The sequence below is a fragment of the Octopus bimaculoides genome, chromosome 5 (assembly GCF_046866305.1).
Source record: "Octopus bimaculoides isolate indiv1 chromosome 5, ASM4686630v1, whole genome shotgun sequence".
Classification (NCBI taxonomy): domain Eukaryota; kingdom Metazoa; phylum Mollusca; class Cephalopoda; order Octopoda; family Octopodidae; genus Octopus; species Octopus bimaculoides.
In genome coordinates, this window is record NC_142932.1 from 65,423,262 (window position 1) to 65,441,464 (window position 18,203).

The 18,203-nt window shown below is 34.2% G+C and overlaps 1 protein-coding gene across 1 annotated transcript in view; it reads left to right on the plus strand.

Annotated features, from left to right (window-relative positions):
• LOC106871234 (myotubularin-related protein 13) overlaps nucleotides 1–18,203 on the plus strand; it is a 134,519-nt gene that overhangs the window by 22,997 nt on the left and 93,319 nt on the right. The window contains exon 8 of the mRNA XM_052967744.2: nucleotides 6,661–6,773. Within this exon, the coding sequence (XP_052823704.2) occupies nucleotides 6,661–6,773 (113 nt within the window). The remainder of the gene's footprint in view (nucleotides 1–6,660; nucleotides 6,774–18,203) is intronic.

The following is an 18,203-nucleotide window of genomic DNA, read 5'->3' on the forward strand; positions in this document are numbered from 1 at the left end:
TGCTTAACAACATTTCATCTGTCTTTATGTTCTGAGTTCAAATTCTAGTACTTTATTTTCTTTAACATGCATGATGTGATCAACAGAAAGAACTCATCATATTTGTTGACCTTATAAATGTTTTGGAAACTCCCTTTCTGTCCCCACCTCATTTGTATATCTTGCCTTTCCTCTGTTGACCCATGCAGGTCTTTATCGTCAGTATAGAAAATCGTTCCTTACCTTGATATTCTCTGCTCTACTGTCCCACTTTACAACTGCACTAATGGCTGTTTATCTCTCAAGACATAGATAAATATTTTTAAAGTGTTCTGCAAGGATGTGCAAGGAATCAGATATAGCATACAAGAGAGAAGATTACGATGGTTTGGTCATGTGATGAATATGAATGAAGACAGTTGTATAAAGAAGTGCTGATTGCTTAAAAATGAATGGAACCTATGGAAGAGGGAGACCCAGGAAGACATGGAATGAAGTAGTAAGAGCTGATCTCAAGATGTTGAGCTTCACAGAGATGACACTGGACCAAGTGGTTTGGTGATATGAAACTCTTGAGAAAACCCGCCCACCTCAATGAAATTGAGTTCTGGAAGTGCTATGTGTGATGTATTCTCCACCCACACATTACATTTCTTCACTATTTCCTCCATATACCAAACTACATTTCATCATGCACTTACTTTCTTTCCCCATCCTGTTCCTGCAGCCTAATACCACTTCGTCATCTCTCTATCCTGTCCTCCCTTTACTAACTGTATCAATGCTATCTTGCCACTCTCCTATATACCCATGTTCACCATTCCCTGCATTCTCTTTTTCCTTCCTTCTCTCCTACTCCTCTTTTGCACTCTTGTGAACTCCCTTCTCACTCACCCTGTTCAGTCACCTGTACCACCCCACATACATTCACTTCCTTGTACCTTGAGGGTATACCCTGACACATTTTCATCTCTCTCTCTCTCTAACTGAGGTAGTCATGTATCTTCTCTACAACAATATACCTATTTCTGTTCTTTAGCCTGTCACCACCTGGCACAAAGCCACCTCCTTCAATATCACTCTCTCTCTCTCTCTCAGTTGAGGCCCTTTGTCTTGCAAGCTACTTGGTGACCTCCCTGGTGCTAGTGCCATGTAAAAAGCATCCCGTCCACTCTGTAAAGTGGTTGTACTGTGGAGTGAACAGACACCCCCCTGGATGAGTCTATAAATAGATTAGCCAGTAGTCAGTTGAGGTAAACTGTGAGAGCATTAGTCTTATTATTGATTCTGAGTTGATTGTGTGAATGGTTATAATAAGATACCCAACTCTTATTACATTGCGGTTATATTTGGTACAGTGATATATTGTTACACAGACACATATCATATATTGTCACAGATGATATAATAGTTGGCAAAGAGAAATGTTTGAGACTTGCTCGAATTATTGTAAATTGTATATTTTTTGATTGTGAAAACAAAAAAATCATCTTGTTGTTTATCTTGGAAGAATTACTATCAGCTGTGATAGAGTTGCAAAAACAGCAACATGAGGTTTTACAGGTTCTCCTCAAGGAAATGAAAAATGCTAAAAATGCATTTACACCAGATTTGTTGGTAAGCTCCATCAATGAATTTAGATATAATCTAGAGAAAGGTGTCATGTTTGCCACATATTATAGTTGATTTTGAGGAAATATTCAAGAACGAATGTTCAGACTGGAAAGAAGACCAGAAAACTAGACTTTTGCTAAGAAAATTAGTCCCAGTGGAACATGGAAAGTATATTAATAGTATACTACCCCCAAAACCTGGAGAATTACAATTTGAAGATACAATAAGTGCACTATCAAAAATTTTTAGTGAAAACAGATCTTTGTTCAACACGAAATGGTCCTGTTTAAATTTGATGAAAAACGTAGAGAATGACTTCATAACATATACTGGAATAATAAACTGTGAATATGAAAAGTTCAAATTAAAGGATTTGACAATGGATATGCTTAAGTGTTTGAGGACTAACAGCACAACAAGATTCGGAAATTCACACAAAAATATTGACTAAGCTGGAACAGAACCCGGATATTACTCTTCAACAGATATCAGAAAACTGCCAATGGATAATAAATTTTAAACATGACGAGAGAATACATGAACGTGATATATCAAACATACAGGCTATAAGGCCAAAGAAAAACATTAGAAAGTGTAAGGTGGATGCACAAGATGTAGTCAAATACATAACCAGTATGACTGTCTGTTAAAAAAAGTTAAATGTTTCAGTTATGGTTTTCAAGGTTACAAAAGTTCTCATTGTCGCACAAAAATAAGGAAAGTATCCAAAAATGATGCATACAGGAAGCATAATAAAAATGTATATGGTGTGTCTGAAAATGATAAGGATAATGAAATACTTAGGAAGTTTGTAAAAAATGAAAATAAATGGAACAAACATCAGATTACAGCTCAATGCTGGGTGCAATATAACCATATTAAATGATAAAGCATGAAGTACGTTAGATAACCTAGTACTAAGTAAAACTACAATAGCTGCAAGAGGTGTTTCAAGAAGAAAATTATTGTTTAGAGGTGAATTCAATTGCAATGTGGCTTTCCAAAGCAGAACAATAAAAGCAAAGGCTTATGTGCTAAATAATGCCAGTAACCTTTTGGAATAAATTGGATGGACAAATTTGATCTCTGGGATTTACCCATTAACCACTATTGCAAAAAGAATTAAAGAAAGTATTCCCAGATGTGTTTTCAGATGAACTGGGTGCATGTTCAAAAATAAAAGCAAAATTTGAGATAAAAGAGAATGCAGTATCAATTTTTAAACCAAAACGAAATGTGCCATATGTCGTGTTGTGTGTGCTGATTTTGCCACTGGGTTAAATGAATGTCTTAAAACATTCTACCACCTGCTACCTACTCTGGAGGACATATTTGTGAAATTAAATGGCAGCAAGATATTTTCTAAATTGGATCTCTCTGACACATATCTACAAATTAAAGTAGATGATGAATGCTCTAAATACCTAATAATTAACACACATAAAGGACTGTATAAATACAACAGGTTACCATTTGGCTTAAAAGTCACACCAGTAATCTCCCAACAGATTATGGATGCGGTGTTAGCGGACTGTGAATTCACAATTGCGTATCTCGATATTGATTAAGAAGTCTGCATATACAACATATGAAAAAGGTATTTAAAAAAAAACTAAGTAAATACAGATTCAAACTGAGCACAGGTAAGTGTGATTTCTTTTTACCTAAAATTAGATATTTGGGGCAAATCATAGACAATAAAAGGTTGGCGTCTAGATCCTACCAGGGCATCATCTATTAAAATATGGCTTCGCCAAAGAATATGGTGACATTACAAATGTTTTTGGGTTTGGTGAATTACCAAAGTTACATCCCTAATATTCATAACTTGTGTGCACCATTAAATTACCTGCTAAAGAAAGGAATGAAATGGAATTGGACGCAAAAATGCCAAGCAGCCTTCAAACATTTAAAAGATATATTAATTTCTGAGCTATCTTTAGCACACTATGATCCGAAAAAGGAAATTGTAGTAGCTTCAGATGCCAGTGAATATGGCATTGGAGTGGTAATTTTGCATAAGTATGAAGATGGTAATACAAAACCCATAGTACATGCATCATGTACACTATTACCTGCTGAGAGGAATTACTGCCAGATTGAGAAAGAAGCTTTGGCAATTATTTATGCTGTAAAAAAGTTCCATAAATTCATCCATGGCAGAAGGTTTTGTCTGCAAACCAATCATTGCCTCTCATTGACTATATTTGGCTCTAAGAAGGGCATTCCAGCACATACTGCCAATAGATTGCAGAGATGGGGGAACCATTTTGTTGAACTACAATTTCAAAATGGAATACTCCTCTCAAAAAAGTTAAGCCACCCAGGTGGGTTATCTAGGTTAATACCTAAATATGTTGAAATGTTTGAAGAAAGTGTAATTTCATTGTTAAGAGCTGAAACAAAGATAAAAAAAGCATTTTGTATGACATGATTAATGAATTACCTGTAACCTTAGAAGAAATTAAAGCCAAAGCACAGAAAGATGACTTTATAAATAAAATGAAAGTGACCTTGAAAGAAAATAAAGTAAATACACACTGGACTGAAGATTTAAATTCAAACTCATATTCTTTATGCGACAACATTTTAATGTATGCAGAGGATTGTAGTACCAGTTACACTGCAAAAGAGAATTCTGAAAGATTTTCATGTTGGACATCCAGGGATGTCATGCATGAAAGCACTTATGAGAAGCTATGTGTATTGGCTTTAGATGGATAAAAATATCGAAAATCTTGTAAGATTCTGTAGAGGCTGTGCTCAGTCAAAATCACCTACTGTAAGATATCAACCGTGGTCAAAGACTGAGACACCATGGTCCACGCTTCACATAGACTTTGCAGGCCCGTTATATGGAAACTATTTTCTTGTAGTGATAGATAGCTACACAAAATGGCTGGAAGTATGTAAATGTAGACATCCTATGTCCTCTGCAATAATTGATTTCCTCCACGAGATATTTGCTCAATATAGCATACTGGATGCCATTGTGTCTGATAATGGGACACAGTTTATAGGATCTCAGTTCAAAGATTTCTGCCAGATGTTTCAAATTGATCATATAACCATGCCACCATATCACCCATGGTCAAATGATAAGGCAGAATGGTTTGTGGACACATTCAAGAAGGTATTAAGAAAAGTGAGCAAGCAGAAGGATTGATGACCTGGCATCAATAAAATTTCTAAGGGTATATAGAGTTAACCCAAATTCCCAGCCAAACTAATGTTCATGAGAAAGATTAAGGCTGTACTTGACAAACTGCTGTCAAGCAGAGAAAAAAAAAACTGGGAATAGCAATAATGACAAAAGCACTATGCTGAAAAATTTTAAAGTAGGTGAAAAAGTGATTTTTAAAACCTACAGATATAGGAAACAATCATGGGAGGACAGTATTATTTGTAATAGAATTGGAAAAATGATCAATATGGTAATAAAGGCAAAGGGTCAATGGTTTAATTTCAAAAGACATGCAAACCAGTTGAGAAAAAGATACACTGAGGATAATAATCGAATAATTGAAGAACCGATGGATTTTATGTACACAGATAAAACTGACACACCTGTTTGGAGTAGCACTAGAAAGAGGAAATTTCCAGAGCTTTTAATGGTTGACCCAAAGAGGAAAAAGTATTGAACTCTGTTTGGAGTTGATTTTTTTTATATACAAAGATATTGGGGAGAAATGAAATAAAAAATCAATGGGTACACCCACACTCTCCAAGAAGTGTATAGGGGAGAAGTTGTGAAGTGAACTGACATACCCACATGTGACTGTCTGTGAACTGAACAAGTCTCTAAATAGATGAGCCAGTAAGACAGATGTGATCAAACTGCAAGGGCATTAGTCTTGTTATTGATTCTGCGTTGGAGTGTAATTGTGTGAATGATTATAATAAGATAACTAACCCTTGTTACACTGCTTCTTGTTATATGGTTATATTTGGTACTGTGATATACTGTTACCCACACATCATATATCGTCACAGATGATATAACAGGTTGGCATTAGAAAGGGCATCCAGCCATAGAAACCCAATCAAAGCTGACAGTAGAGCTTGACATTGTCCTCTGCCTTACTAGCTCTCGTCAAACCACCCAACCATTGCCAGCATGTAAAACAGATGTTAAATGGTAATGATGATGATGATGGTGTGCTGCATAAGTGACATTCTGAAGAATAACGGTTGACATATGACATAATTTGGTAAATATGGCAAGGGAAAACTGCTGCTCTGGATAATCTATAATTTTTATTTCAAAGAAACATATGATTGCTGACCAGAATTGGTTTGGTTTACTGTGCTTAATTAAAAGAGCAATTCCCTACTTCTTCATTTTCTGTTCTAAATGGCCTCAAGGATGTAAATCCTGTATATTATTTTCACCAATGATTATTTACAATGGATAAATAGGTGTCCTCACCTTGGTTATTGTTATCACAACGTTTCGGCTGATGTACTCTCCAGCCTTCATGAAGTGTTTTGGTGGAATTTCAAACCCAACCCTTTATTTGACTAATGGGGTACTCTATTCTCATTCCTAAGGTATGTTGATGTTATTTTTCTGTTGATATTATTTTTCAAGTCCCTGCCTAGGATTATACTTAGAATCTGAGGGCTAGTAGCCCATGCTCAAATTCTAAAATCCCAAGCAGGGACTTGAAAAATAATATCAGCAACATACCTTGGGAATGAGAAAAATAACATCAGCAACATACCTTAGGAATGAGAACAGTGTACCCCATTAGTCAAATAAAGGGTTGGGTTCGAAATTCCACCAGAACACCTGATGAAGGCTGGAGAGTACATCAGCCAAAATGTGATAACAACAACCAAGATGAGGACACCAATCTGTCCATTATAAATAATGTACATAATTCCTCATCTCAAAAATATAGAATAATTTTCACTAATGATTATATTAAAGTCTAATCTTCATCCAGAAGGATTTTCTATTGTTAAATTGTCATAATTGCTTCCTTTGAATATTTTACCCCAAGATATAGTTTTAAATTTTTAAGTGTCATTTCATTAATCTATAAATTCCTTCCTGCTATTTAGATTTCCCATCATAACATGGCGCCACTCACGAACCAAAGCCCTGTTATTAAGAGGAAGTGGTTTCCACTCCAGAAGCCTTATGGGAATGCTTCGACATCATAACACAGTGACAGGTAAGTCACTAACTGGTCATGTGGTTTGGTCAGTTTCTTATTAGATTTCAGAAGAATATTGAATTATACTTAAGTACATTTTCTTCTTTAAATATTGTAAATTTTGTTATGTGTAATAGAAGCAGTATTAGATTAAAATAGATATCTTGTGTATCACTTAATGTACATACATTGTAAAAAAGCAAATTTACCGTGGCATTTGTCCAGAGTTAATATCTCTTATAGACATGCTGTGTTTAAAAAGCAAAGTTATTGGTAGCAAATGAAAATCTTCCAGCAGTAGCTGTTGAGAATGTTAGGTACACATTTCTGTCTTATTGGTCTTTGACAGTAGCACATACTCACTGCCAACTGCATACTAAGACAAAATCCATCATGACTGATGCAGGAAGAAAATGATTAAACAATCACTCATGTTGCAATTAGCTGCCTGGTTGAATAAAAAATTTTATTTTTCCATGTTAATATGGCTGTTAATTCAAAGGTTGTCACTCAAATTTAATTTTTATATAACCTGGTTATAATGGTAATTATGTTAGATAAGTGAACTTAGTGTTAAGGAACTTGCTTAAGAATATAACAGTATTTATAGCTGAAGACATGGCCATGTTACTCAAAAAGTTGTAGCATGGTTCTCAGTTTGATTCCATTCTATGGCTCCTTTTGTGTGTTCTGTTGAAGAAAGGCCACAACACTGATGGTATAGAATCAGTCAGCTACACACTCCAACTTCTGAGGTTCACAGAATGCTGTGCCTCTTCTCTCTACTTTTTCCACTGGTCTCCTCCCACCTCTACTCAGGCACCTTTCACCAACATGTCACTCTTATTATCATCCATATTTTGTTTCACTATGGCCTGATCTCTTGTTACCTTTAGCACAGTTCGTTCTATTCAGACTGGTCTCCTATGGAAATATCTTAATATACTGTAGTAACACTGCAACTGTTTTGTGTTCACGTTTCTTCCTATAAACACTGTTAGAGACACTACATAGACACTGTCGTACTCACTGTCATAGGCACTCTCATAGAGTCAGTGCTAAAAATACTAACCCTATAGATATCAGCTTAGATATGATTAGCACTGCACTTCTCTCTGTAATCTATAAACAAAGTGTTAGGTATGCAACTATATATCAACTTTAAAATAGTTTCAATTATTTGTCAGTTGGCAAGACCTACCATGACACTCCTGACAAATTTAAAATATTTAGATGTGTTTATTTTAACTAAACACCAAGTAATTAAATTAAGTGGAAGGTGTTTTTTTTTTAGTATATTTACCTACCTGAGGAGTGATGATTGAGTTATGTACCTTTAGTAGGTACCCAATAGACTGCTCTAATCCAACTTTTCACTAGTCAAATCTTAACACCTCTGTCGTTTGCTTAAATTCTAAATAAGGTATTTGTCACATGTTTGTTCATATTTCACAAATTAGCTCCAGTTCAATTGAAACTGAATTAAACTTGTTTATAATTATGTATTCTAATATTTTAATGTAAATGATATTAGTATACAGTATTCATCTGAGCCACCAAATCCACAGATATGATGTGAAATATTTGTAGACCTGTTATCTCAGGTAGTTTATAATGTTTAGTATTTGTTGCTCAACCGTCATGCCAGTTACACTGCATTCCATCTCATTAAAGTTGATATAATAAATGTTTCTGTTATATTAACTACTATTATCTCTCCACAAACTAGATAGTTACTTAGCTATTTATTGAAGTAAGTATTGTTAAATACTGTTATGACAATGTTACAAACCACCAAAATTATGGTGCTTTGTTGTTGTTACTACTACTACTACTTATAATAATGATAATAATAATAAATAACAACGACAACAATATGCCTGTAGACGCTGAGGGTGAGAGATAGAGTAAGGGAGATGCAAGTATCTATATATTTAGAGAAAGAATGGGTGGTAGGGAGAGAAGGTGTGGTCTAATGTTTGTATCAACAAAATTCACACACATAAAAATATATGCATATACATACATATCCTTATATATATATATACCTTTATATACAGATACCCATACATGCCCTTATATATATATATATATATATATATATATACATACACACACACCACACACACACATCTACATATGTACATGTGTACACACACGTACACACAACACATGTGTAGGTATGCATATATACATATATGCACTCACACGCTTATAAAAGACATAGACAGCTACCTCTACATGCTCCACTACCCATGAATATATATTACTTGTTTTAATCATTTGACTCCAGTCATGTTGGAGCTCCACCTTTAGTTGAACAAATTGACCTCAGGATTTATTTTTTGTAAGCGTAGTACTTATTTTATCGCTCTCTTTTTGCCACACTGCTAAGTTATGGGGCTGTAAACACACCAACATCAGTTGTCAAGCAATGGTGAAGGGACAAACACAAGCATAAATATATATATATATAATGCAAGAGAGTTAGGGGTTGCGGATTCAACCCACTAAGGGATAGTATCTATCCAATATACTGCTGGGAGGGTACCCAATTATTGTTACACTAGTGTTATACTAAGTGTAATAAGTGGGTGCAGGTAAAGGGGAGGGGTTACCCTAAATTTATATAGCAATTAGAAAATGGAGGATAACATGCTGTACCCAACGACTTGCAGACAGTGTATCCCGTTGAATTAATTAACTTAATTTGTAACTAAAGTGACAAAAAACCACAAAGTACAAGTGTTTATGACAAGCCATGTTATATTGACAACCGGGTCTACAAATAAAGATACATAAAGAATTTGAGAATAAACATAAACTTAAACTTACAGCTGTTTTGACCTAGCATTGGCATGCCCCATTCTATCCGAATAGCTCCTGCCGGAGTAATTAGTGGATGAAATGCTGAAATGGGGGTACATGCACAATTCACTAGGCCTCTTCAGAGATTCACAAAAAATTCCATACAAATATACAGTAAGAGATAAGAACAAAAATTAAATAAAAATAAAAATAAGGGTACAGCAAGAATAAAATAAAAAATAAATAAATGAAAAATGAAAATCTAACATATAAAAATATAAAAATATAAGGCACATAAAAAGCCTACAAACAATACGTGAGGTCATACAAATAGTTATAGACACTCCAATATATAAGTCCGTGTGCATAACCATACTTAGATGTTCACTTTGTGGTTTTTTGTCACTTTAGTTACAAATTAAGTTAATTAATTCAACGGGATACACTGTCTGCAAGTCATTGGGTACAGCATATTATCCTCCATTTTCTAATTGCTATATATATATATATATATATACACAACAGGCTTCTTGCAGTTTCCATCTACCAAATCCACTCACAAGGCTTTGGTTGCCCTGAGGTTATAGAAGACACTTGCCCAACATGCCATGCAGTGGGATTGAATCCAGAACCATGTGATTGAGAAGCAAACTTATTACCATACAGCCACACTTGCACCTATATATATAGAATAAAATATACACACACATACATATATATATATATATATATATATATATATATATATATATCGTCATCATCATCATTTAACGTCTGCTTTTCATGCTGGCATGGGTTAGATGATTTGACTGGGGACTAGTGAACCAGATGGCTACACCAGACTCCAATCTGATCTGGCAGAGTTTCTACAGCTGGATACCCTTCCTAATGCTAACCACCCCTAATGCTTTGGCAGTGATCCTGCTCGGATGGTGCTGTTGGCGCTCCACTGGCATGGGTGCCAGTCATCGAATTTGGTTCAATTTTGGTATATATATATATATATATATATATATATATATATATATATATACTTTATTTAAAAGCAGCAGAAATATCACAAAAACTGTTACTCAGAACTTCATGCTTCCGTTTGTCAGACAGTTTTCATTCTAACAAAACTGTCCAGCGAATGGGAACATGAAACTCTGAGTAACAGTTTTTGTGATATTTCTGCTGCTTTTAAATAAAACATATTACTCTACCTCTGGTATTTGAGTACTCTTTTTTCCACCTTATTTCACATTTATGTGCTTGCTCCAGTGTGTATACACACACACACACACACACACACACACACACACATAAATGTATACATACATCTATATATATATACACACACACACACAATATACATAGATATATGCATACATACACATATACATACATGCACACACACATGCAAGAAAAATAGAGGTAACTACATCTACACATTCCCAGTAGTATCTGTGTATGTATGTATGTATGTATGTATGTATAAAAAATTGACAATACATTTAAAATGGATTTGCGTATTAAGACATAAGTCTATACTAGCATTTGCACAGCAAATACACATGCATAACTCAATAAAATAAATAAAGATAGAACATTTTTTAGATGATGTCATACATGAGGTGGTATCAAAAAGTTCCCAGACTGGTTCTGTAGCACATCAACAGATGGCAGCCCATGGTTGTGTGTGCAGTGAGAGCTAGCAGTGACATTGATGTGTTTACCTCACAAGTTGTGAAATTTGTGTTTTTCTGATCATATGTATGATGTAGTCTGTGATTTTTATTATGGACAGATAGTTGGAACAAAGAGCTTACATGAAATTTTAGGATAAACTTGGGAAGTCTGCTACAGAGACATTGAGCATGCTTCGGCAAGCTTATGGTGATGAGGCAATGTTTCAGGTGGCATGGATATTTCAAAAGCGGAAGAACATCCCTGTAAGATGATGAGTGATTTGGGAGACCTGCCATAAGTATCAAATCTGGAAATGTAGAGAAAATTCATTAGCTTGTGCATGAGGATTGTCAGAGGACAATCAACAATATTTTGAAGTGTTTGAGGCAGGATATTTGGCAAAAGTGATTGGATTCTTTACGACAATAATGCACCTTGTCACCATGCTCTTCTCACTCGTGAGTTTCTCACCAAAAACAACATGGTATCACTTCTGCGCCCACCCTATTTGCTATATTTAGCACCTGCAGACTTTCATCTCTTCTCCAAGATGAAAATGCACTTTTAACACTATTGTCGAGATCAAGAGTGAATCGCAAAAGGCTTGCTTATGGAAAACAACTTCCAGGCCAGATTCCAAATGGCAGGAATGTTGGGATCAGTGTATTGCTGCACAAAGTGACTATTTCAAAGATCATGTTAAAACTTAGGTAAAGAATTTATTTTTTATTAGACACTAGGTTAAAAGTGACATTCTGTGCAGACTTTTAAGGCAGCTCCTGTGAAGAGCTAATTGGGCTTGCAATCCCAAAACTAAAGAAAGCTAAATAGCATGACTATTATATGTCTATAATGACTATATTTCCTGGTGATGTTTGATCAGAAGTTAAGGACAGATGAGAATTAATTCTGTAATGCAATCTTTCTTTTGTTCCAGCCCCATGTTGAATTCCAACTGTTGGCCAATTTGTCTAAAAGTTCTTAATCGACAAAATTAATGAAGTGAATGTCATTTATCTCCCCTTTGATTTCTGATGTCATTTGACAAACATCAACCAAAATGGCGTGAATCAGCCAACTTTACCTGCTAGAAATAGCAATTCAAATGCTTTCAAGCCAAATCCCAATGTTGGATGTTCAAGAACCAACTGAAGAGCAGATTTTCAATCCTGGAATCATCCTGATTTCGAAATGCTATAATATGTTTATGTAGAGCAGATGTAGGCTGAAATACTGGGTACCAGATGGACCGATAGAATTTCGCTTTTATTATAGATAACTAGTCTGGGAACTTTTTGATACTACCACACACACACATACACACACACACACACATATATAAAATGTAGAAAGTTGGTATCTCAGCTATTACCAGTTGAGACCTGCATAATCTAGATGGCATTTTTAAATTTCATTATTCTCTTTAACCTGGGCAATGTGTGTGTGTGTGTATATATATATATATATAAATATATATATATATATATATATATATATATATATATATATATACTAGCAGATATATATGGCATTGCCCAGGTTAAAGAGAATAATGAAATTTTAAAATGCTGTCTAGATTGCGCAGGTCTCATCTGCTAGTAGCTGAGATGCCAACTTTCTACATTAATAACTCACCAACCCACATGCCAGCATAGAGCATTGACATTAATTGAAATGTTAAAAGAAAGTTTTCAACTCGTATATGTATATGAAGTAAATACACATAATTCAAAAACACATTTTGTGTTGCTTATTTTGTAACTGATTATAAACAATGAAAGGCCGATTTTGGTGATTCATTTGGCAGAGGTAGTAGTGAGCCAATCCGGTGATGAATCTGACCTTGGATCTTGAAAGTTTGCATGAATCCTGGCTCAGTTGTATCTCTTGTGGCTTCAAATGATGTCGTCTGTAGTATATTGTCTCATTTTGTTTTAGAAGTACTTGGAATCTTGGTCAGTTGATGACAACAGTTTCTTCAATGGCTCTGGAGGTTGGGGGATTGCAAGTAGTTTAACCTTTCCTCCACTGCATCACAGTGCAGGTGTCTCTCCAGGCCACTTCCTTGCTTTACAATGTATGCACTCAGCTGTCATTGCACCTATGGAAACTCTAGTTTCCATTGGATCATAATCGAACTGCTGGATCATAATCGAAAGCTACTTCATAGAAGTTGCGTCTTTGAGCTGTTGCAACTGCTCTTTGTTCTGCAGTAGAGATCCTATTCTTTGTCAGCCATGCATACCTCTATTCATCACTTTGAGATGCTCTGGCTTTTATAGTGCACAGTCTGTTCAATTCTTGATATGCTTCTCTTTCTGCAGGTGTCGCTCTTTCCCTGGACATTCTTTTGGCTTACCTTGACATTGTAAACAAATTTGACACTTTCCTTCTAGGCTTGGTTATATACATATACAGAAATACATGGGTGCAGAAGATAGTAAACAATGAAAATAACTGAGTAATGGAAATTATATCTCTTAATATGATGGGCAGAAAGTAAATAAGAAATTTTTATGGAAAATAAAGAATTGTATGGGTTGAAGTGAAATTTGTCACTTAGTGAACCAAAGAGCCAGTATCGAAGGAACCAGAAAGAAGCTGTTAACAACATAAAAACAAAACCATTGCAAAAGTAAATAAGGAATTTTTAGGGAAATTAACTAAGTGTACGGATTTAAGTGAAATTTTTGAAGTTACTTCTGTCAGTAAATTATGGATGAAATTACTTCCATCAGTAATTGTGAACTTCTTTTTGTCAGTAATTTGTCATTGTTGTTTGTAAATAGCAATTGAAGATTTACAGTGAAAACAATAACAAAACTTAAAGTGAAAACAATAGAGAGTGAGTGAGATATAGAGAGAGGAGGAGAGAGAGTGAGCTAGCTAGTTAGACAAATAAGATAGATAAGATATAGACAGATAGATACAGAGAGATAGAGATAGATAGAGAGATATAGATAGAGATAGATATAGAGATATACCGAGAGATGGAGATAGGCATGAAAAGAAAATACATATATATCACATATATTAGATGAGATTGTGATAATTTTTTGACCAATGAATGTAAGGGAGACAATCAATTTCTGTAAGTTACTTTGCAAAGAGTTACCTCCCTTCTTCATGTAACTCAGGAATGGGTATTTTTTGCCCTCAGGATCCCCATTACTCATTATGTGAAAACTTTTAAGAGTCTAACACTACCTCTGGAACATAAGTAATGTATGTTCCCAGTTTGGAGAAAATCAATTGAAAAATACGGCTGTTATAATCTTTTACACACATATTATACATATATATTGATACCATATGTGGGTAGATGTGTGTGTGTGTGTGTATATATATATATATATATATATATATATATCTATATATATATATATAATAATTAAAATAAGCAACAGGATATCAAGAGGTGATGCAGTACGACTGTTTCACGCAGTTCCATTTAATTGAACAATGCAATCATTACATCAATTTAAATGCAGGGCTATCCTTAGCTGCATAAATAAATAGAAATTTAAGTATAGGGACAAGGGCAACCTGATTAATAATAGATTAGACCTAAGAGTATCATCCATACATAGGGTTATCCATACATTTAAATATTTTCGAAATTAGCGTTTAAAGGTGCTACACTTGATCCTGGATAAGGGAAATTAATTTTTAGTGTCATATCTGATGTGAACTTACCCCCTAGTATTATATATAATAAGTTATATATATTTTCTTACTATTCTCTATAATTTTTTGTTATTTTGTTTTCTTATATTGATACCTTTACCTATTAACCTCTTTTTTCTTATAAGTTATTAATGTTCTTAAAGAGAGATATAAACTTTCTAGTTACTTAAGTCTATGAGAGTTGATTATAGCATACCCAAAATAAAGTACAAATATTTGTGTATATTTTCATGTGTGCACGTAGTTAAATATGTGTATGTATCTGTGCACAACTTATTTTTTTCTGATTTTTTTCCTGATTCTTAGCTTATAATTAATATAAAGATAGCATGGTTTATTGCCCCAGTATTCCGTAAGTAAATACCCAGAGCAATCCTTATAGAAACCACCTAATGAGTAAATAATTAAGCACAGGAATGAATATTAAACTAATTCTATGTAATCTTCCCTTTCTAATGTTGAAAATTAGTATATATACACATTTTATCTATTCTGGTTATAATATCATTTTTAGTAATCTTAAATTTTATCTTTATACAACATAACATCATACATTTTATTAGCATTTTGCCCCTTTAACTGGTAATTGACATCTTGATTTGGGGTCCTCCCCTACCCAGCCTCCTTTATAGACAGTTACTTCACAAATCTTAAAATCCTGACAAAATTTACAATTATACCTAACTATAAACTGTCAACTCACTCCTTTCTAAACAGACAGTCCTCTGGCCTTAGATTTGGTAGTTGATAAAAAAAGACTAATAAATTAAAAATGAACCACAATCCTTTACAAGCTATGACCCTATCAAACTTCATACAGTTCTTAGAAGTGTAGTATAGTCTTAGTTACATTAGTAGCAACATGGACTCTTTCCCTCTTCTTGCTCTGTTAGAGAATTTGAGTAAAATTATATTAATGTGTCCAACTGATTAAAAATTTTATTTATTTATGCAACTGATGATAGCCTCCATTTGAATTGATGTAATGATTGCATTGTTCAATTAAATGGAGCCGCTTGAAATGGTTGTACTGCATCACCTCTTGATATCCTGTTGCTTATTTTGATTTTATTCACCTTAATTTGGGTTGTACAGCTATTACCGCACTGACTTGGTGTTTCAACTTAAGTACCTAATTCTCGACAGAATCTCAATTTTATATATATATATATATATATATATATATATACATATATATATATATATAACAGCTGAATAGCCTGTCGTCGCCAGGCAATTTTTACAATAGAATGTCTTACATATATTTTTGTTTATTCCATGTCAGACCATGTTTTCCTGACAGATAGGCTGCTTGATCAGGACAGATTTGTGCAATTTTTCGCAAAAACACTTTGTTGAGGATGATTTTCTTTTTAAATTATTTACATGTCTGTTTGACCATTTCACATGGTTTTATCCATTAAAACTTATTAAAACTTCAAAAGTTCTTACAACTTTGGTTGTCAAAATGCTTTGCTTTCATTTGTTTAATAAAAACTCATCCTCATAATGATTTTGCTTTCATTTTGTGATAGACAGTTATCATGAATAAAATACCAGCTTCCAAATCCTGTTTTCTTATTAGGTAAAATTGATTAAACTTTAAACTTTAGTAACATTTTTCTGGAACAAATAAATAACAAAATTGGATTTGATGTGGAAAATTATTTTAATATATAAAATTTTAAAATTTTGACATAATTTTAAAATTTTCATGGTGTGGCAGGTAAGTAGAAAGACACACACATACGCACGCACGCACGCACACACACACACACACACACACATACACACAGAGGTAATTATGAGTTTAAAATGGTGTATAATAGACATATATGTATGTATATAAATGTGTGTCTGTCTGTCTGTGTGTGTTTTTTGGTGATGGACAGCAAGAAAGCAACCTACCCCCCTCCTTAAAGTTACATATTCCTCACACCCACCTTTCTTTCCCTTCCTTGGTGTTTTAAAAGTTACTTATGACAGATGTATTAATATTACATCCCACTGCCACTCCATATTTGTCGCCTACACAATGCTGTTCTCCCTTTCTTTGATATCAGTTATATTAACTTTGCCACCACATTTCTCTCATACTAACACTCTTTGCACCCTTCTCATTTTAACAAATAATAGCCCAATGCCCCTAGATTTTTATTGAAATTCAATTAGCCTGTAATTGAACTGGATGTTAGTTTAACATGTATGCTAAGTTTTGTATAGATTGGGTCACTGGTGTAGGCAGCAAGATGGTAACAGACAGACTGACAGACAAAAATTGCCATTTATGTATAAGATATATATATATATATATATATGTATGTATTTATAGATTTATACTAAAATTTTGTAAAAATATTATATCTGTTATCAAACGTAGCAAAATACTCACATGTGAGTTTTTGTATGTATATCGATTTAAATAAAAGCTAAAATCTGATCCATTGTAAAGACTTTATATATATATATATATATATATATATATATATATATTCAGACGCTGGGTTAAAAGGATACCGAGAAGGAAACCATTCTGAAAAAGAAAGATTTTGTAAACTTAAGGATCTTCTGGATAGTCAGTGATTTAGAGATATTCTAATTGAAGTATTTGATGAAGAGGAGGAGATAGTAACATATAACATAGAGGACAAGTAGAAGTTCCTATGGGACAACTTAATGAGGGCCACTAACCAAATTTGTAGCTGGTGTGATGTCCTCCCCCCCCCCCCCACACACACCAGACCTAAGGTGACTTGTTGGTAGTACAGAGAAGTAGACAAAGCCATTAGGGCACAAAACAAGCCTAAGGACTGCAAGAGTAATGGTAGCAGAGCACTGTATAATGTTGCTAAAAAGGAAGCTAAATGACAGGTACATTTACTTAGGGGAGAAACAGTAAGGAAGCAGTTTGTCAATGTACTGCAGCATGAGGACCAAGTGGCTTGAGGTGTTTCAACTTGCAAGACAATGTGTCAGAGAAAATCTTGATGTTGTAGGATAAAAGTGTGTTCACATGGATGATGATTCATTTGTAATTAGTGATTCTGCAAAGAAAGTAGCCTGGAAGTACTACTATGAAAGGCTGCTAAATGTAGAGAATGTATAGAGGAAGGGAGTAAATAAAGCAATTAAGGATATGAAAACAAGGAAAGCCCCTAGCCCATCATGAATCACTGCTGAGATGCTTAAAATATCTGACATAGTAGGATATGGCTTAGTCTCCCATAGAGTAAATCAGATTGTCCACGAAGGGGTCATACCCAACAACTGGTGTTGAATCAT